Here is a 22,677-nt window from a genome sequence, read left to right as displayed (position 1 = left end):
GAAGCTCCGCCTCTGCGCACTGCGTTGTCGATGACAGCAGGAAGTGGGAAGCACACAGGGGAAGCGCTCCCTGGACGCTGCGCTCTGAGAGAGAGAGACCGAGAGGACGGACGAGGGGCGGTCCGCGGCACGCAGCGGTGTTACGCAGCGTTGACCGGGACTCGTCTTGACCACAGGTGAAGAGTCGAGCTGTGGTCACTGGTTTGGGGTTTCCAATCCACGTGGTCTCTGCTAGACGTCCTTAAGGCGGCGTGCAGCGGCTCGTTGAGCAGTGAGGCTGCGCAGAGGCAGACGAGCTGATGAGGAAGTGAGAGGCTTGCCGTGTCCCTGGCGAGGAATTAATCATTCATGTTACTGTAACACACACTTCCACACGTCCCGCGCACCGCACGCCTCAGTGCTCTATTCCAGAACGCCGGCCGCCCAACAACACTCTATTCACATTCACCACATATTTTAGGTGATTTTTGGGTTATTTGCTTAGTTTCAGTGGGGATGACCCAGGGGGGGGAAAGAACACTCAAGACTACCTAACCGACAAGTCTATTATTCAGTGAGCTTGGAGAAACTCACACTATTTAGTTTCATCTCAATGTGAAATGTAACAAAAAATAATACATAATAATGTATATATAATGGGGTTAAATAACTGTAATGTATATATAATGGGGTTTGATAAGTATAATGTATATATTTTAATGTATATATTGTATGTATGTTTCCATATATAATGTATATATTGTATGTATGTATCCATATATAATGTAAATATAATGGGGTTTGATAACTATAATGTATATATTTTAATGTATATATTGTATGCATGTACCCATATATAATGTATATATTGGCAGCATTGCTGCTCTACACTACCACACTGAATATTGTCAGGATGTTGAGAATTGAGGATGTTCTTAGAAAGCACATCAACCTTGAGTGCTACAAGATTACGCAAGGTTAAACCAGACTAGGACAAATTAAACAAATCATTAAGTCATTCTATCAGTAATCTGTAAAATAACAAAGAAGGTGAAAAGAGAAGAGAGGGTGACTTTGCTACTGGACACATTAATTTGTGGTCAAATGAGATCATTTAGAGAAGAACTGCTTTCTAAAAGCCAATGAGTCATCTCTGTGGCATTATCCAGTCGACAAAATAACCTTCCAATCTAAATGATGACATCTCTGTCAAACCACATAGTGGTCGTATAATCTGATGACTTGATAACCAAGCCATAAATTCTCTTCCAAGACACTGAGAGCAACTTTGGCAAATCTGAATGGATATCTATTACATTCCTTTGCCGGTACCTGGATGAGAACTTTACCGGATATCAAAGAGATTAAGCATTGATAGGAGTTTTTCTTGCATAGTTCCCTCCTTCGACATACCACTTACTATTTTTTTTTTTTTTTTTTACTTTATGTTTATTGGGTAAAATTACACATTCATATACATCAATATGACATTTTCATTTTCAAATACAAAGTTGTTTACCACATCTGGTAACCCAATATTAAACAAAAAGGAAAGAAAAAAAAAAGGGTTTAAACAAAGAAAAGAATATCTCACACACCAAAGACAAATAAGTAAATAAATAACTAAAAATGCACACACCAAAAATAATGTACAAGGTTAGTCCAGAAACAATGAGTCCAGTTGCTACATTTACCATTATACACCATCTTTGCACAGCATGACATCTGACAATATTCCTGACAATTACAAGTTTCCCAAATATGCCTAAGTCCCATCCTCCTTCATCAGTTCCAACCATGGTGTCCGTCGTTCCAGAAACTGTGCTTCTTGTAATCTTAGTTTATAAGTTATATTTTCCATTATGTAAATTCCTTTAACTACTGACTTCCATGTCTCACATTTTGGGGGGTCTGTTTTAAGCCAACTAAGTGTTATTGTTTTCCTGGCTGCTACAAGAAGGATATGTAATAAATATTTCGTCTTGCCATTCATCCCTGCATCTGGAACATCCCCAAGAATGGCCAACACTGGTTCCCTAGGCAGCTGAAGGTCAAATATATTATCAAGGAAATCAAATATCTCCCTCCAAAAGTTATTTAAGACAGGGCATTTCCAAAATATATGGAAGTGATCTGCTGACTCTTCCCCACAGTTCCTCCAACATGCACCTGTTCGGCTGGGATCCATTTTAGAAAGTATATGGGGGGTTCTAAAAAATCTGTTGACTACTTTCCATTGGAACTCTCGCCATATGCCAGCATTGGTAACTCTATGTATTTGCAAGGAAATATTGCCCCAACTCTCCTCACTAATTTCTATTTCTAGCTCCCTTTCCCATTTATGTTTAACATGTAGAGTGTTTGTTTGCTCCATGCTAGATAGCACATTATATAAATTAGAAATGGGTTTCCCTGTATGTCTTCCCTCTTGAATCTTCATCAAGTACTGCTCAATCGGAAAGCCCAATGTCCTCAGGACATCCCAGGTAGGGTGCTTGAGTAGAAAGCTCCTTATCTGAAGATATCTAAAAAAGTCTGATCTAGGTATATGAAATTCCTCAACAAGTTGTTCAAATGTTTTTAACTTCTGAGTCTCAATAAGCTGATGGACAAATGTTAGATTTAAGTATTTCCATCTTCTGTATCCCACATCTAATTTTAAAGGAATAAAATCTTTGAGATACTCTATACTTGACAATCCTGATATGTCGCCAGGGAGATCAAAGGTTCGCTGTACCTCTCGCCATGCATTAAGAGTAGTTTTTGACCATCTGTTCAAAGTATCTTCTAAGGGTTTATTCTTGGTAAATGGGGCATATGCCAATGGTACCGAGGAGCAGACTGATTTCTCCATCTCTAGCCACCTTGTGTCCACCTTATTTGTAATCCAAATGGTTAGTGCCCGTAGTTGACAAGCCAACCAATACTTTCTCAGGTGGGGGAGACCCCATCCTCCCTGATGTTTAGGCAATTGTAGCACTTTGTATTTTACTCGTGGGCGTTTTCCCTGCCAAACAAATCTGGAGATGAGACGGTCTAAAGTTACAAACAAACTTTTCGGTGGTGTAAGGGGCAACGTTTGAAAAAGAAATAGCAGCCTAGGGAGCACATTCATTTTAATACTCTCTATCCTACCTGAAAGTGTAAGGGGGAGCACAGTCCATCTACTAAGATCAGCAGATATTTTGTCCATTAATTTAGTATAATTGGCTTTATATAATTTATCTAAATCATGGGGAATGGTAGTGCCTAAATATGTAATACCATCCTTAGGCCACTTAAATGGGAGTGATGATCTAAGATATTGTGTGATAAGTGGATTTAGTGCCAGAGCTTCTGTCTTATTGACATTAACTTTATATCCTGAGAGGTTTCCAAATTTAGTAAAACAGTCCATTAGTCTAGGGATTGAGTTTAAAGGGTCTGAAATATAAACTAATATATCGTCTGCATATAGGGAGATTTTGTGTGTTTCATTGCCAATTTCAATTCCTTTGATAAGTGTATCTTCTCTTATCATCTGTGCTAATGGTTCAATGACTAGAGCAAAAAGGAGTGGTGAGAGAGGGCCGCCCTGCCGTGTTCCCCTATGTAGACCAAAAGGTTGTGAAATATGTCCATTAACTCTGACCATGCTTTGTGGGGCAGTATACAATAGCTGTATCCATCCAATTAGCTTAGGGCCAAAGCCAAATTTATCTAAGGTCTTAAATAGAAATGGCCATGATACACGGTCGAATCCTTTTTCAGCATCGACGGCCAGTGCCATGCAAGGATAAGCGTAGTTTCTGCTGCCTTCCATAACATTAAGCAGTCTTCTGATATTATCTGGTAAGTAGCGACCGGTTATGAACCCTGTCTGGTCAGGTTGTACTAAAGTATCAATAACAGACTCCACTCTTTTAGCTAGTATAGATGTTAATAATTTACAATCTGTGTTTAACAATGCAATTGGTCTGTATGATGCGCAATCTGTAGGATCCTTATGCTCTTTAGGTATTACTGAAACTATTGCTTCCCTCCAAGTTAAAGGTAACTCCCCTCTCTCAAAGGCAGAGGAGAATGCTCTTTCCAAAACTTTGTAAAATTCGTTAATGTATCCATCTGTACCTGGACTTTTATTATTCTTTAGGTTTCTAATAGCATCCTCAATTTCCTGTTTAGTAATCGGCCTGTCTATGAACTCAGCTGAAATATGATCTATTTTAGGTAAGTTTATGGAATTTAAATAAGAATCAATTAATGTTGGATTGCCATCAGTGTCTTTGTCTGAGTATAAGTCTTTGTAGAATGTTGCAAAAGTTTCCGAAATCTCATCTGGCTTAGTTAGGAATGGTTTGCCAGGGTCGTTACTTTTGAGTTTTTGGACAGTAGCAAGACTGCATTTTCTCCTCAACTGGGAAGCCAGGAGACGACCCGCTCTATTCCCATGCTCATAATATTTCTGCTTCAGGAACCTTAGGTTTCTTTCAATTTTTTCAGTCAGGAGTTCCTCAAGTTCCTGTTTTGCCTGTTTGAGCTTCTGAAGATTTTCAGTGGATGTATTTTCTTTATGTTGTTTTTCAAGGTCATGTATTTGCTTTTCCAAATCATTCTGTTTAGCTTTCCTTACTTTTTTTATAACTGAGGCAAATTGAATGATCGATCTTTCCCCTTAACACCGCCTTTGCACCTTCCCAGAGTATAATTGGGGACATATCTTCTTTATCATTAAATTCTAAGTAGAGGGCAAACTCCATTCTCAGAAAAGCCTGAAATGATGGCATCCCCAACAGAGAGGCATTAAGCCTCTATCTGCTGGAGGACACTGCCTTTCCCACATCCCAAACCAATGACACTGGTGCATGGTCTGACAAAGTTATGTTATGGATTTGACAGTCAATTGCTCTATATGATTCATTTCTAGGCATAAAAAAATAATCAATTCTAGAGTAAATTGAGTGGGGGTGTGAGTAGAATGTATAATCTCGACCCTTTGGGTGTAAATGTCTCCAAACGTCGATGAAAGCAAATTCCTCACAACAATTGTTTAGTGTTCTACTCATTGTTGTTGGATGGACAGAAGACATAGGGCTCTTATCCAAAAGCGGGTTTAGCATGGTGTTGAAATCCCCTCCAATCAGTAATATTCCTAGTGCTTTCTCTAATACTAAATCAAATATGGCTTTCACAAATTGTGGGCTATTATCATTTGGGGCATATACATTTAACAATGTTACCCAAACTCCACTTATTGTACCATTTACCAACACATCCCTCCCCTCTTTGTCTTGAAACTGAGAGTCAAAGCAGAATTGAAGCGATCTACCTATCAAAATTGCTACACCTCTCCTACGTCCAGATGAATGGGAAGAATAGAAAACCTGTGAAGCCCATGATTTAGTCAGTTTCTTATGTTCAGCATCGGATAAGTGTGTCTCCTGGAGGAGGGCAATATTACAGTTCATTCGTTTAAGTTGGTCTAGTATTTTCCTTCTTTTTATGGGACTATGCATGCCCTTAACATTATATGTAACTACTGTACAGCTTGACATATTGGGATTTGGTGTATATCAGCTTGAATGCAGGAAACATTGCAACCGTTGTTCTTAGGCATTTTACTCCAAGGTGTGTGCGTAACATATAAAAGTGGTAAAAGAAAACAAACAGAACTATTTACAGGAACATGAAAAAAAACAGTAACTTCCACTTGTTGACCCATGCCTTTATGAGTCAAGATCCCTGCCTCCTACCCAAACTAAGAGCAGTGACAGAGAAGGAAAGGAGTGACCAGACCGTGTAAGTCTGGGCCAATACTGTCTGGTGTTAAGACAGTAACGCAAGTTATTAATGAGATCCTTGCGTTAGTTTTCCCCTGAAAGTCCTTACCGGACTACCCACTATTTCAATGTAGATGCTAGTGGATTCACCAAAAGGTCCAAGTTGTAAAGAGTATCAAATTATTATGAGTAGTAAATTATCAAATGAAAAGAGAGCATACTTTTTTTTTAAAGGCAACTTGTCTCAACTCTCTATCCCCAACAAAAGATTGTTCATTAAGGGTTAATGTCCCACGTGAAAACCAGTAAAGCACCTCGTACACAATCTCGTTATTAGCGCACACAACGTGAGTCAGTAAGGCTGAATGTCTTTGTAAGGGGTCCTATACCTCAACTTAAAGTGAATGACAAACTTACTTCATGTCTGACGCCCTCTACCACTTCAAGCTCGTCGGATATTTAACTAGAAAGAGCTTCAATATCTTTCACCAGGGTGCGCGATATCTGCTCTCCGCCTGGGCGAAACTGGCTCATCCATCCCAGCTGATGTAGCTCTTTATCCATAATTTCGGCCTCCGACAATCTTACGTCGATTCCCAACTGCTTAAGTCGTTCTGCGGCCTCCCACGCTGAGTTGAAGGTTACTTCTCCGTCGTCCAAGGTAACTCTGAGCACTGCTGGGTATGATGATCTGAATTTAATGTTGCGTTCCTTCAGTTGGCGTTTAATCTCTCCATATTCCTTGCACTTACGCTGCAGTGCTGCTGAATAATCATTGTCCAATGTGACGGCTACCCTCAAATTGTATGCTTTTCGTATTCCAACCTTTATACAGGATCCGTTGTTTTGTTTGAAAATGAAGGAACTTCACCACAATCGATCTGGAGGAGTTGGGTTCAGTAGGCTTTGACACAAGGGATCTGTGTGAGCGCTCGATACCAAGATCTTCTTCTGCAGGGATATCCAGAGCCTTTTTTAGCAGATTTGCCGTGAACACTAGCATATTCTCATTGCCCTCCATTCCTTCCTTCACCCCATAGATCCGTAAATTGGACCTCCTCGAACGATTTTCAATGTCCTCGCAGTGTGCTTCCAAGCGGCGTTGTTTGCGTATCATGTAGGATAGTAGTCGGTCTGTTCGAGCTCCCTGGTCTTCTATGTTGCTCACTCTTTGCTCAACTTCATCCAGTCGCTTTTCACACCCTCGAATTTGTTCATTCACACCTTTTAAGGACTCCTCAATCTTCTCCAACCTTTCCGATATGTCCTTTCTCATTCCTTTCATCTCAGTCAGAACTTCAGCCATCAGCCCACTTGCTGCGCTGGCTGATTCATTAGCTACTGTTGCGCTAGCCTCTGGAGTGGCCGTGGATTTATTAGCTACTTCGTTTCTGTTACGTCTGTTTTGGTTCATTTTTATATTCAAAAGTAAAGACAAAGTAATACACTTAATTATAAGTGAGAAACCACTTTAAATAATTTGTAAACTGTGGGTTAATAGTCCTAAAGGTCGGCAGCTCAATTACCAAGCAGCCATCATGCAGGGGGCGGAAACGGAAGTCCCCCATACCACTTACTATTATCACCTACAACAGTGTTTCTCAAACTTTTTCAGACGAAGGACCACTTAACCGATAAAAAAGAAACGCACGGACCACCTAGCTAAAAAAAAAAAAGAAAAAGATTAGACCTACTTCAACAGTATAATAGCCTACACAATAGGCCTACTCACTGAACCATCTTGCTTATTGTCTTTGCACTTTGCTTAGGCTATTGTGTCAGAGGATTCATTTCATTTACACTACATAGACAGTGTTGCAGAACTGTTTGGATTTACATACAAGTTGGTTCAATATTGAACAACTGATCTATATTATATTTTACCACGTCTGCTCGCGGACCACTTGGGATAGTTTGCGGACCACCAGTGGTCCCCGGACCACACTTTGAGAAACACTGACCTACAACATCTCTTACTATTATCACCTACAACATCTCTTACTATTATCACCTACAACATCTCTTACTATTATCACCTACAACATCTCTGAGGACGCTGGATCTACTGTTGCATAATGGCTGCATAAAGCTGCAGACGGGTTTGAAATGGCTTAATGCATAATGTGGAATACTATATCACTCAATATCCATAATCATTGATCATTTTTATAAAATAAGTTATTTTAGGTCTTTATATTTTTATAAGGAGTGAAACATAACTATAACAATATGCAGTTTTACAATATGGCCGCTGTTTTCCTTTCCATCTTAGATGACCACACCTGAGACACGGCCAAGATGACCACACCTGAGACACAGGCCACGATGACCTCACCTGAGACACGGCCAAGATGACCTCACCTGAGACAGAGGCCACGATGACCACACCTGAGAGTGAAACAGGCCACGATGACCACACGTGAGACACAGGCCACGATGACCTCACCTGAGACATGGCCAAGATGATCACACCTGAGCTGAAGTAGTAGGTGGCTCATATGACTGTAAAACTGTGTATTTTGCAGGAGGCAGTGTGTGTGTCTCACTGTGATGGAGCCGCTGTGGGAGCCAGACGGACCCTGAAGGAACACCTCAGGTGAGAACAGCAAACGCTCAGCAAACGCTCAGCAAACGCTCAGTTAACGTGCTTGAGAAGGCCAAGGGGGAAGGAGGACTTGTTCTTCATTAACTACTGAGATCAGAGTCTCATTCACAACAATTGATTTCACTCTTCACAGGACTGTTTCATGTCTGTGGGCCCCAATTGGAGTGGTGTGAAAAGTCTAACTAACGCTAATTTGATAACGTGGCCAAATCAATTTGCTAGTCAAACACCATGGGCAAGACACTGAAGCGCAAAAGATGCTGAGTCAGCTCAACACCATGGGCAAAACACTGAAGCGCAAAAGATGCTGAGTCAGCTCAACACCATGGGCAAGACACTGAAGCGCAAAAGATGCTGAGTCAGCTCAACACCATGGGCAAGATACTAAAGCACAAAAGATGCTGAGTCAGCTCAACACCATGGGCAAAACACTGAAGCGCAAAAGATGCTGAGTCACTCAATGCTCCCACATGCCACACTATAGTTCATGCACGAGAACTTGGTCTCACCTTGATGTCGGAGTCGTTGTTGGAGGCCAGGTAGACCCTGAAGGAGTAGGAGGCCTGCTGGCCCACCTCCTTGTAGACGAGGACGACACCATGGTGCTGTGCCGGCCGGCTGGTCTGCACGATGGGGCCCACGGGGGACAGGGACGTCACCGTCCACTTGATGTGGCTGCCCGAGTGGTCCACCGACGGCTCGATCTGCGGCTTGCTGTCCTTCACATGCAGGACGCTAAACGTCACATCGCTGTCCTCGTCTGTCCAGAGAGAGAGAGAGTGAGAGAGAGAGAGAGAGTGAGAGAGAGAGAGAGAGAGAGGGAGAGAGGGAAAGAGAGTGAGAGAGAGAGACAGAGAAAGAGAGTGTAAGAGAGGGAGAGTGAGAGTGAGAGAGAGAGAGAGAGAGAGAGTGAGAGAGAGTGAGAGAGAGAGAGAGAGGGAGAGAGGGAAAGAGAGTGAGAGAGAGAGACAGAGAAAGAGAGTGTAAGAGAGGGAGAGTGAGAGTGAGAGAGAGAGAGGGAAATAAGGCCACAACACACAAAGCAAAATGGAGAGAAGGAAAGATATGGCAGAGAAAGACAAAGAAGAGGAAGATATAAAGAAAAAGACAGAAAGTCTGTCAGATGGAAACATATATATCCAAATGATGAACAACATTAGGCTAGAGCATACACAGTCAGCCACAGCCAGGGGGCGCTCTCCTTCCAGCCCTACCTGCCAGACAGAGAGAGTGTGGGAACTGGATGGACTTGAGGATGGCCGGGTCGCAGTCCACATCAAAGATGGGCCCGGCAAACTTCCACGAGTCCTCCAGGAACGAGCCAAACTTGCTCCAGGAGAGGACGCAGTATTTAATCCGGACGCTCTGGGAGACCTCGAAAACCAGGCCGGTCACCGCGCACTCGTACGTCCCCTCACACGCCAGGGTCAACCTGCAGCAGGGGGCACCAGGACACAGAGAGAGAGCAAACCATGTGGACGCTGAGCAAAGGTGCGGCTCTCGTAGTGGACGTCCACACCAGCTTTACTACATACAGTACCACTGGCTAGAGACAACATGGCTATGTCTGCTACTGATCTGACCACTGATCTACACAGAGAGGCACTGACACACAGAGAGAGAGAGAGAGAGAGGGAGAGAGAGAGAGAGAGAGGAGAAAGAGAGAGAGAGAGCGAGAGAGAGAGAGAGAGAGACAGAGAGAGAGAGAAAATAGAGACGGAGAGAGAGGGAGAGAGAGAGGCAGAGAGAAAAGAGACAGAGAGCGAGAGAGAGAGAGAGAGACAGAGAGAGAGAGAAAATAGACAGAGAGAGGGAGAGAGAGGGAGAGAGAAAAGAGACAGAGAGAGGGAGAGAGAGAGAAAATAGACAGAGAGAGGGAGACAGAGAGAGAGAGAAGGCAGGCAGAGAAAGGAAGGGTGACTTACTGCAGACGTCCTCTGGATATTTTTCGTGGTTTAACAACTTCATAGTCATGATTCTAGAATACAGATAGCAATTAAACATTGGAATATGACATGAACTTACACTGTAAATCCCAAATCTACTCTGATGTAGGTTTGCACTCCGTATTGACTGAACTGATGCTTAATCAATCATGCGCCATCTTTCACTGTCTCATTATGGGCTGCCACTTCCTCTTTCAACTGTCAGCATTCTGTACAGACTTGCACACTTCCATACAAATACAGTGTTGAAATGAACAAAAAAGTGTATATATACTGTAACGTATATATATAACGTATATATAACCTTACCTGAATGGCCTTGCACTTTTCACAGCACGGCTTTCTATTAACACCTGAAAACATTAGAACCGTTAGTACATTTTTATATATCTTTTTGTATTTATGAATTTTGTTTGCGTGTACTGTAACGACGGTATTTACCATTTTGCTTTTCCCCAGCCTCTGGGTCCGGGACCTCCTCTGTGGTAACAACACAAGCTCATTATTTACCGCAGAGAGAACATATCACTGCACCACAGGTAGGCTACTAACCTGACTCTCGCCAGATGAATTTCGTTCCGCTTAGCTCCGCCTAGCTTCACTCACATCCATCTGGGACCTCTTCCGTTGAGAGTGATTTCTGCACCAGATTTTATGGTAGAGCCAATCAGGACGCAGGGCGGGAGTTTCATAGATGTGACATAGCGTAGAAGCGACTGTGAGACTGTTATCAGCGTCACAGGTTGGCTTCGATGTGAGTGGTTGAAGTAGCACGTCAATAAATGACGGACAAGTGGCTTATTCAATCATATGCAAGCATTTTTTGATTAGGCCCAGCCTTCTGAAGCAACACTTCAATGGATTGATCCCAGATGGATGAGTGGAGCTAGGCAGAACGAAATTCATCTGGCGAGAGTCAGGTTAGTAGGCTACATCAATAGTTCCCAACCGGGGGTCCGCGGACCCCACTAGAGATTGCAGGGGGTTCGCACAATGTTGCCTGGGCTAAGGTTGTAAGGTTACCAGAATTATATTTGCGGACATTAAATGTATAAAATCCCAATAACACACCCAATTGGATAATCAAAATTCTGTATGATCCAAATTAAAACATATTTTTGTTCCACATTTAAATAGCTATTTATTACCTCTGACCTTATAAGTTTGTAATTAATCACTTTATTCTTTGTGTGTGTATGCGGGTAGGAGTTTGGGTAAGGGGCCTGTCTTAGACACAGGCAAAGGGGCCTTCAAGGAGAAAAGTTTGGGAAACACTGGGCTACATCACACACATAACTGAAGTGTTCCGTTCGCAGAGTGTATGCTGCCATAATTAGTTTCCACTATAGAACTGGCTACACCAGACATGATAGTGGCATGTACATTAAACAAACATCAGTCTTCTCTGGTAAATATTTTACACTGCCTCCGCAAACGGAGCCCTTCAAATGCAGACCCGATGTAGCCCAGTTGTAAGTCCTGATCCGTGGACATCATGTCCTCTTTAGGCCACCGTCCAATTGATTTTCTCGGCTTACCGTGGCTTGTGTCATGAGCACCGCCTTCATCACCCTCTGCTGTAAAAGAAGAAGAAAGAAGCTTCATTAGCAGGTGAGGTAATCAGGTATCAGCTGCACATTATCAGGTAAGGGATATAAATTATTATGATATGATTATTATTAGATTATTAATATTATATTATATTGTTTAGGGGTGTCAAGATTCTCCAAATCCTTGATTCGATTTAATTTTCGATTTTAAAGTCACGATTCGATTTTCGATCTTTTTAAAAAATATTACCGGTATATTAATATTTTCCTTATTAATGCATTCCTTATGTTATTTACTTTATTTTGGGCTTTCCTTGTCTGTTTCATGGGGCTTTTATTTTGAAACCGATTTTTATTTTGAAACGTTCCAACCACGGTTGTAATGTAAACAGAACAAACATTAGGCTAACAGAGACGTGAACATAGTGAAATGAAACACATGAATGATAATTTGATTGTTTCAGCACACTCCGAAGAGACCCAATGTTAATGTTCTTGTGTAGGCTTCTTATCAATGCATTTTAAGCCTTAAAGTAATTTTGGACTATAACTTGATCATCTTTTCACTTGCTACATTGAATAGGCCTAGGCTAAGTTAACGTTAGTGTGAATTGACGTGAATGAACAACAAAATACTTTCACACTGGTGATTTCAGAGTAGCAAGAGGGGCCTCGATTTCGGTAGGTTGATGTGTAGCCTATATTTTAACTGGCTGCAGCCTAAAATTAGGAGTGTTGACGTCGCAGTTCATCATGCGTGTGCGTTTGTGCGTCTTGGCATGCTACATGTTGGACGTGAGATTGGGGGTGTGGCTGCATCGTCGATTGTACTTTTGAGTTCGAAGTTCGAGATTAAGATATAATTTTGATCGATTTCGATATAAAATCGAAATCGTGACACCCCTAATATTGTTAGACAGTACTAATACTAGTATTCATTTGTGTCTTAAACAGGGTTCCCACTATAAGTCAAATGATTTCAGAGCACCCACATAGCGGTCAGGAATCTTTAACTTTTTTAGAGCGTGAGATGAATAAATAGGCATTGAATAAACACAGTTGGGCTACTCAAGCAAGCCGTGAAGCTAGTAATGAAATATACACCAATTCTGTGTGGAAATATATTTGTATTAATGTACATTTTAAACTGCTACAACACAATTCCCTGATATTCCATTACTTTTCCCAAAAATGATAAAATTCCCTGACTTTCCATGTCTGGAAAATACTTTCTAAAATTCCATGTTCCAGAAATTCCATGACCCGTGGGAACCCTGGTTAAAATAAGGCTTTAATTCAGATTGACTAATGTATTTTTTCAGAGACATGTGCACAAGAGTAAACAAGTACCCTTCCAAAAATATTTGCGGCAGATTTGCAGCAAACTTGTGGGTGATTTGTGGGAAACAAATGAGTTCACTAGAAAATATTGCCAGAAGTTTGCCAATGTTGGCCGCTAGAAGCAAACTTCCAGCAAAGTTCTGGCAACAATGAGAAGGTTGCCACTAGTGGCAAATGTGTTCGCCATTTGATTTGCCACCACACTTAGCCAATAATGGCAAACTTTCAGTGAACTTCTGGTGACAATCCTAATTTGCATATGACATTGCTGCAAATTTGCTGCAAAATTGCCAAAAGTTAACCACAACTGTTTGCCAGAAACCTAATTTGCATGTGAAAATACAACCTTGCCGCAAATTTGTTCGCCAGAAACCTGAAATTTATGTAAGGGTAACTTCTACACTAGATGACATAGTTAAGGGGCAGTTTATAGATGCCTTTCCTTTGAAAGACACCATGGTCTCATAGCTTACCTGTATGTCCCTCTTCGTCTTCCTCATCTTCCTCATCCTCTTCCACCTCTTCCTCTGACGAGCTTCCCGCACTTGATGCCTCTGTGTCATCTAACACCAGAAATAACACTGTAACATATTCCCATACTGAATCTAACACCAGAAATAACACTGTAACATATTCCCATACTGAATCTATCACCAGAAATAACACTGTAACATATTCTCATACTGAATCTACACCAGAAATAACACTGTAACATATTCCCATATTGAATCTAACACCAGAAATAACACTGTAACATATTCCCATATTGAATCTAACACCAGAAATAACACTGTAACATATTCTCATACTGAATCTAACACCAGAAATAACACTGTAACATATTCTCATACTGAATCTACACCAGAAATAACACTGTAACATATTCCCATATTGAATCTAACACCAGAAATAACACTGTAACATATTCCCATATTGAATCTAACACCAGAAATAACACTGTAACATATTCCCATACTGAAACATATTCCCATACTGAATCTAACACCAGAAATAACACTGTAACATATTCCCATACTGAATCTACACACAGAAATAACACTGTAACATATTCCCATACTGAATCTACATCAGAAATAACACTGTAACATATTCCCATACTGAATCTAACACCAGAAATAACACTGTAACATATTCCCATACTGAATCTACACACAGAAATAACACTGTAACATATTCCCATACTGAATCTACATCAGAAATAACACTGTAACATATTCCCATATTGAATCTAAAACCAGAAATAACACTGTAACATATTCCCATATTGAATCTAACACCAGAAATAACACTGTAACATAATCCCATACTGAATCTAACACCAGAAATAACACTGTAACATATTCCCATACTGAATCTACACACAGAAATAACACTGCAACATATTCCCATACTGAATCTAGACACAGAAATAACACTGTAACATATTCCCATACTGAATCTACACACAGAAATAACACTGTAACATATTCCCATACTGAATATACACACAGAAATAACACTGTAACATATTCCCATACTGAATCTACACACAGAAATAACACTGTAACATATTCCCATACTGAATATACACACAGAAATAACACTGTAACATATTCCCATACTGAATCTACACACAGAAATAACACTGTAACATAATCCCATACTGAATCTACACACAGAAATAACACTGTAACATAATCCCATACTGAATCTACACACAGTTAAACCCCCCCAACTTCCCACCCGTGGCCTGCTGCTTCATTTTTCTTCATTTTCAATTTCACTATTGATCAACACTGATTTCATTTATTTTGATTGTTGGCTTATATTACAAAACATCAGAGGAGCAATGCACATACAGTAGGATGCACAAAGCACATGGCTGCCAGAGCATGAGAGTCAGCTAAAGGAAAATAAGTGGAGCAGATTCCTGTTGGCTGTACCCACCTGATGCGCTGTTCTCAGACTCCGGGGGTGTATCTGTTAAAGCATGTAGGAGAGGAGTTGATTTAGACTGGTTTAGAAAGAACAGGAATCTGTGACGACTAACACATTCACATTCACCTAACTGGCAACTCTTTCCTACGGTCACCGGAAAAACCTGCAATCACATACATGTAACCTTTCAAATCTGACCACTGGTTTTGTTTTGAGTGGAAACCGTCCGATCCTACAATCCCTCCGCTGCGTAAGAGGTCAAATAAAGACAGTGTGTCATCACTGAAGCCTCTGCCAACATGATGAAAGAATGTAGGACACACTGGGCTGCTACACTGGGCTGCTACAGGACACACTGGGCTGCTGTAGCTACAGGAAACACTGGGCTGCTGTAGGACACACTGGGCTGCTGTAGCTACAGGACACACTGGGCTGCTACAGGACACACTGGGCTGCTACAGGACACACTGGGCTGCTGTAGGACACACTGGGCTGCTGTAGCTACAGGACACACTGGGCTGCTGTAGGACACACTGGGCTACTGTAGGACACACTGGGCTGCTGTAGCTACAGGACACACTGGGCTGCTGTAGGACACACTGGGCTACTGTAGGACACACTGGGCTGCTGTAGCTACAGGACACACTGGGCTGCTACAGGACACACTGGGCTGCTACAGGACACACTGGGCTGCTGTAGGACACACTGGGCTGCTGTAGCTACAGGACACACTGGGCTGCTGTAGGACACACTGGGCTGCTGTAGCTACAGGACACACTGGGCTGCTACAGGACACACTGGGCTGCTACAGGACACACTGGGCTGCTGTAGGACACACTGGGCTGCTACAGGACACACTGGGCTGCTGTAGCTACAGGACACAAGGATACAAGGATACAAGGAAGTTTATTGTCACATGCATATAGTTACTGGAAGTAAGAAATGCAGTGAAATTATGTCTGGTGTCAGCCTATTTGTTCATTTATGGGGGGGGGGGGGGTGGTAAAAAGTGCAGTAGAAGAGGGGTTTAGTAGATTAAGTGGCAAGGGCTGCATAAGAAAGGTGGGGGAGGATTGGGATTGGGGGGGCACCAACAAGGAGCACCCAAGAGCAAAAGGGGCAAGGAAAAACACTGGGCTACTACAGGACACATCATTTTGGGGGGCAGCCGTGGCCTACTGGTTAGCGTTTCGGACTTGTAGGCACGGCTGAAGTGCCCTTGAGCAAGGCACCTAACCCCTCACTGCTCCCCGAGCGCCGCCGTTGAAGCAGGCAGCTCACTGCGCCGGGATTAGTGTGTGCTTCACCTCACTGTGTGTTCACTGTGTGCTGAGTGTGTTTCACTAATTCACGGACTGGGATAAATGCAGAGGCCAAATTTCCCTCACAGGATCAAAAGAGTATATATACTTATATATCAACTGTAATACTGCACTGCTACAGGACACAGCAGTAATGCTGCACTATATTAAATGCTATACTCTATGGCATATTATATAATAGTAAGCTTATTCATTCAGCTCATTCTTCAAAACAAGGAAGTGAGTTCATAAGTTCAGCTGCTGATCTACCAACCAAGGTGAAATGTCCTTGCCCACGGCAGATTAACACATCTACTTCTGTTGATCATGGAAGACGCAACTCACACACACACACACACCACCATGGCCACAGCAACCAATCACCACACCATCTGCCCCGTGGGAATATGGGAAATGAGCTTGTGTTGTGTGTGTGTCAAAGCCTTGTGTGCATTACTTTACAGCAGCGTATTACAGTAAGATAGTGGGCTTCTGCAGAAGAGCTCAAGTTTTGGGGAATGTTTGTCTTGCGTCACTGTTAATTATTATTTTTTTCACAGTATTGATTATTTTAATGCCCAGTGGTCACATATACCAGAGAATAAACAACCAAAGTGTTACAATATGGGACACCCCACAAACAGTGGGCATCTACACCACACCACAAAAAGACACTTGGCGAAGGACACTTGGCGAAGGACACTTGGTGATGGAGTGGCACAAACGCTGGGCTATTTCTACGCAGTGTGTGTTTGTGTGGTTGTGTGTGTGTTTGTGTGTGTGTTTGTGTGTGTGTTTGTGTGTGTGTTTGTGTGTTTGTGTGTGTGTTTGTGGGGTGCTTTTTCAAGGAAACAACAAGGAAAGTACAGAGTCCGAAAAGATAGGAAGAGGGAGTGAGCAGAGGGGGGACGAGAGGAAGGTCAATCTCTCAAAATGAAAGATGGAAATAGACGTATCAAATATCCTCTGTGTGAAACCCCACGCGTGCTCTGCCACACACAAACAAAGCAAAACAAAAGCAAAACAAAATAAAAAACAAACATGCTGACTTGTCTCCAGTAAGCAATCTGAACTGTAAAGCATAATTCTCAATAATTCAAATCAATAAATCAACTAAATAATAAACAAACTAACTAACGAGACCTGGGTTATCACACATAACTACTGTAGCTGAAAGTGTTGTAGATAGGTGTCAAAGCAACTGGTTCAACTACACTTCTCTCTGCTGACAGTGAATAAGCCATAATATGTGGGTGATTTCACAATCAGGGTAAGCACTTTGTTTCACAACAATTAAACCCTCCAGAATTATCTTGAAATATTTATGTTTTTTTTTTTGTAATCTCCGTTGAAGGATAAAAAATGTTTTGTGGCAAATGGTCATTGACAATGCTTAGATTTAAGCAATAAGGCCCGAGAGGCCGTAGGTTACACTGATAGCTAAGGGGGGTTGTTAGGCACGACGCGCTAGGCTTATTGCTTTTCTAAAACGGTTACTAGAGATTTCATAACATAAAGGCACAGCAACGAGAAATGTAACGATTTATTCAAAGATAATCATTCTTCTGCCAAGAAATATATTTCTTTACCTTTTGTATCAAGTTATGGTAGTGCAGTAATATAGAACCAAATGCAGTCAAGGTTTATGCTGGATTTTACAACGACATCAAACGTGATTCAGCCAATCATAATCAAGACTGGAACTATCCATTTTAGAAATGCATACTTTAAAGGTTTAGAAATGTATACTTTAAAGGTTTAGATATGTATACTTTAACTGCTTAGATATGTATACTTTAAATGCTTAGATATGTATACTGTAAAGGTTTAGATATGTATACTTTAACTGCTTAGATATGTATACTGTAAAGGTTTAGATATGTATACTGTAAAGGTTTAGATATGTATACTGTAAAGGTTTAGATATGTATACTGTAAAGGCTTAGATATGTATACTGTAAAGGTTTAGCCTGACGAGCCAGACCCACATTAAAATGTATGGTCTGGGAACTCACCATTCGCGGTGCTCAGTCCGAGGGGCGGGAAAATCAGTTGTCTTTCAAATTCCCTCTAGGCTAGTAAAGGTTTAGCTATGTATACTTTAAATGCTGTAGGACACCCTGGAGTAGAACACACTGGGCTGCTGTAGGACACACTGGGCTGCTGTAGCTACAGGAGACACTGGGCTGCTGTAGGACACACTGGGCTGCTGTAGCTACAGGACACACTGGGCTGCTGTAGCTACAGGACACACTGGGGTGGCACAGGACACATCAACTGTAATGCTGCACTATATTAAATTCTATACTCTATGGCATATTATACAATAGTAAGCTTATTAATTCAGCTCATTCTTCAAAACAAGGGAGTGACAAGCAACATCAAGACACAGCTACTTTATCTTTTGATTCACGTTATGGTAGCGCAGTAATATAGAACCAAATGCGGTCAAGGTGTATGTTTGTGCTGGATTTTACAACGGCATTGAACGTAATTCAGCCAATCATAATCAAGGACTGGAACTATCCGTTTTAGAAATGTATACTTTAAAGGTTTAGATATGTATACTTTAAATGCTTAGATATGTATACTTTAAATGCTTAGATATATATACTTTAAATGCTTAGATATGTATACTTTTAAATGCTTAGATATTATACTTTAAATGTTATAAGTATGTTGGAGTGGACAGCTGAAAACAAGTGTTTTTTCACCATCAGTAAGAGATAAAATATTTGTAAACTATATTTGCAGAGTTTATTTTTGTGAAGAACGGTTAAGTAAGTTGCATCATCGTATATACTGTACGTTTTATAGCATACTGATAGAAAATGTGAGTGTGTGGACAAAAGCTGTTTGAAAACTTTAGTGGCTAAGTTTTATAGCTTTATCAGTTATTATGATGATCAAATTGTATCTGGAAATGTTGTTGGTAGGCTGTTCTTTAGTTTGATGCATATCTGAGGTGTTTCTTTGGCTGTAGTTTGCAGTTGACATTATAAGAGTAATGCCTCACAACAGCAGAAATGATTGCCGTTGCTGGTATGTGTGCAGCCAGTAAAGGAGATCTGAAAATGGACAACTCTCAGAATAGACGTTAGGGGGAGGCCACAACCACCGACATGCTTTGTCATTCCTGTGTGCTAACTCAACTAAATAGCACCTTCTAGTGGAAATCTAGTGGAGATGCAGTGTAAGACGCCTCTGACCTATAGAGGTCATGTAGTGCAGGTCAAATTAACTGCTCTAGAACTACTGTCTAGAAAACGTCTGATATTTCTTTTCAGAACTAGTGTGGGTAGTGACTCACCTTTCTGGTCAGGAGGGAGGACCTTCCCATCTCTGTAAGAGAGCAAGAAGAAACCGATGTCATTAAAACCTTCACCTTACAAAAACACATAATCCCATTTTTAAAGATCTAGCCTCTATCCTCATGCTTGGTATAAAAAGAAACATGATATCATATGTGCATACGGCAACTTGGAAAACACAAGAAACAAAATAGGAAGTATGTTTTTTATAAATCCTGTTTGGTAAACCAATTACCAGACACAGTCATGGTTCCTTACAACACTTTACCAAACACTTTAAAACCGTAAACTTTAAAACCGTAAACTTTAAAACCATACCCTACACTCACAATGGCAGAATAGTCCATATGATTATGACCACTCCTGTTACAGTGTATTGAACATGAGGCAGTATACACCACATGGGTACCAGCAGAGTAGCCCAATAGGCTGCTGGGTAATTGCATGTAGGATCTGAGGGTTGGGTGACTGAGTACCTTATCACGGTGTTGCTAAACACTAATAATAATTGTATTTAGCACTACAGTTTCAATGGAACATGCTTGCATTTCAGTATTTGCTAATATTATCCCAATCAAGTTCAACACTTATCAATGCATGACTTCACTATATGCATGACTTCACAAAGTAGGAAATAGTCCGGCAGCCATGGGGTCAGACCTGGTTTTGTCGGTTAAAGTTTTTTTTTTTTTGCAGAATCTTGTAGACTAGGGGTAGCTCTTTAAGATTTAGGAGGGTGCCCAGTGATATCCCTTGAGCAATTTCATATATTAACCCTTTCTTGTTCAATGTGCTGAATATAAGGTGAGACTCTTCAGGTGAATAGGGTACAGAATAGGGTACAAAATATAACTAGCAGATATCACTATGAAACTTCCCCAGTTGATAACTTACATTAATATGAAAAAAAAAATGTATTACAAGTTTTCTGTAATTTAATGTTTAAATATGAAAAAAGCCAAATGTGCCAAAATTAAGAAAAACAAAATAGGAAATACATCTAATTTCAAGGTGAGTAGGCCTACTCATATCAAATGCAAATCAACTCAAATAAAATTTACTAAAATACAGTGTTCTATTAAAATACAGTGTAAATATTTTCCTGTTCTTCAGTCTTCAACTAGTCTTCAGTCTCCCTGTCATGATTTCAGCCAGGTCCCTGCTGGCCATTTTGTGTATTGCTTCTGATTTCTGTGGTGTTTTGTATGACCATGTGCTCTGTATTTAACCTTGGTCTGTGTAGACACTGTAGACACTGTCACCCTGACACTGCACTAACCAGGACAACATTCATGTTGCTTAACATTCTTTCTCTCCTCCTGACCCCTGGTTCACCCCTGAGCTCCGCAAGATCAGACCACAGGTCGTAGGCTCGAGAGACGATACAGGAGATCCGGCCTCACTGTCCATCGTGAAGCATTGAGAGTTTACACTGGGACTACAAGTTGAGCTAAAGGGACATGATCAGAACATGTCACAACTCTAAAGAAGCCCTTTCTCAGGCAAAAACAAGGTATTACTCTACACTCATCAGTAACCAACAAAATGTCAAGTAGGATTAGAGGATAATTTACGATACAAGAGTACAATAATTTACTGGCCAAACACTACAGTTTTTCTTTCTTTCAAAAAAACACACAAAATCTTTGCATATCACAGAATTTTTTGAGTATTAAAAAAACATACATTCTTAAAATGAATGTGTTATCTGGACACAGAGATGTGTTAAAAACAATGCACGTTCTGTTGTTTTCAACGCAAGTTGTGTTATTTTCAACACATTTTGTGTAACAAATTAAAAAAGGAAACAACACAAACTGTATTGTCCGTATCTGGGCACAGAAATGTGTTACAGTTTTTTACAACTGTTTACACACATTTTCAAAACTCTGTCTATTTCAAAACTCCACACACAAAACCAACAATTGCTCACACAAAATGCAAAATGCCTCAAATCTCCAGCAAAATGACACACAACATTCAAAATGTCATAAACACATCTTTAAATGAAACATTCGCCTCACATTACAAACACTTTTGTCATAATATAACATTTTGGATACATTATGTACACACTGTTGCTCAAAACCTAACGCTCTTCTGTCTTTGATAGGCTTTATGTATTTCCATACAAGAGTGAAAGTTGCGGTATCTACAGAGAAGTTGAAATACACAAATAGTGATTTTTCCCAAATAATTTGCTGTTGCGAATACAGTATTTTACAGCCAACAAGAACAAAGCAAAGCAAAATACAATGACCACCAGATGTACATGGAGTTCTGAAAAAGCTGATTTTGCCTAAGATGGAAATGACTGACTGATACTATCAAATTACTTTGCTTTTTCCAAAGAAAAGTGTGTGTGTCTGTGTTTATGTGTGTGTGTGTGTGTGTGTCTGCGTGTGTGTGTGTGTGTGTGTGTGTGTGGGGGGGGTTGTGTATGTACTGTATTCATAGGTCTATAGAAAAAATTATTGAGCTAATGGTAACTTGGGGAGACACAAAAATATACTAAAAAAGACAAGTTTTACTGTACATAAAGTCAACGTTTTGTAGAACATTCCTTTCAAAGTATTACTGTATATCTGCATTGGTTCTGAACATTTCAACCGGAAATCCTCTAGGGCCAGATTGAAAGGGTCCATACCTACATATAGAGTATATCTACTGTATATAGGCCTATACTAAGGCAATGATTGGATGGTGTTCCGTAAAGTAATGAGTGTTTACACATGTGAAGAGAGAGAGTGAAGCACTGGTGATTTAGTGTGGCATTTTGATGGGTTGTGTTTGAAAAACGAAATCAAGTTACTTCCTGTTAGATTTTTGTGTGTTAAGTAGAAAATTGTGTGTGGTGTTTTGCAAAATGTGTTTTAGTACATTGAAAACTGAGTCAAACATTGAGAATTAGTGTATGGTTTTGCAGATTTGGTGTGGGGTTATGATG

At 40.7% G+C, this 22,677-nt stretch overlaps 1 protein-coding gene across 2 annotated transcripts in view; it reads right to left on the bottom strand.

The window, feature by feature from the left end:
* The window catches only part of LOC143122129 (uncharacterized), a 45,601-nt gene that overhangs the window by 9,938 nt on the left and 12,986 nt on the right, over positions 1–22,677 (bottom strand). The window contains exons 2-10 of one of the 2 annotated variants that reach the window (XM_076282942.1): positions 19,730–19,761; positions 15,128–15,160; positions 13,654–13,743; positions 11,828–11,863; positions 10,731–10,769; positions 10,599–10,642; positions 10,269–10,321; positions 9,558–9,775; positions 8,853–9,103 (exon numbers count right to left, since the gene is read on the bottom strand). In XM_076282942.1, coding sequence (XP_076139057.1) covers positions 8,853–9,103; positions 9,558–9,775; positions 10,269–10,321; positions 10,599–10,642; positions 10,731–10,769; positions 11,828–11,863; positions 13,654–13,743; positions 15,128–15,160; positions 19,730–19,761 — 796 coding nt within the window. Of the gene's footprint in view, positions 1–8,852; positions 9,104–9,557; positions 9,776–10,268; positions 10,322–10,598; positions 10,643–10,730; positions 10,770–11,827; positions 11,867–13,653; positions 13,744–15,127; positions 15,161–19,729; positions 19,762–22,677 lie in introns of both variants that reach the window. The other variant, XM_076282941.1, reaches the window with a different exon arrangement.

This window comes from Alosa pseudoharengus, unplaced genomic scaffold (genome assembly GCF_046254945.1).
Source record: "Alosa pseudoharengus isolate Yale_2024_CS ecotype anadromous, Long Island Sound unplaced genomic scaffold, YU_APseudo_1.1 YU_APseudo_1.1_scf_13, whole genome shotgun sequence".
Classification (NCBI taxonomy): Eukaryota; Metazoa; Chordata; class Actinopteri; order Clupeiformes; family Clupeidae; genus Alosa; species Alosa pseudoharengus.
This window is presented reverse-complemented; position numbering and strand designations above follow the sequence as displayed.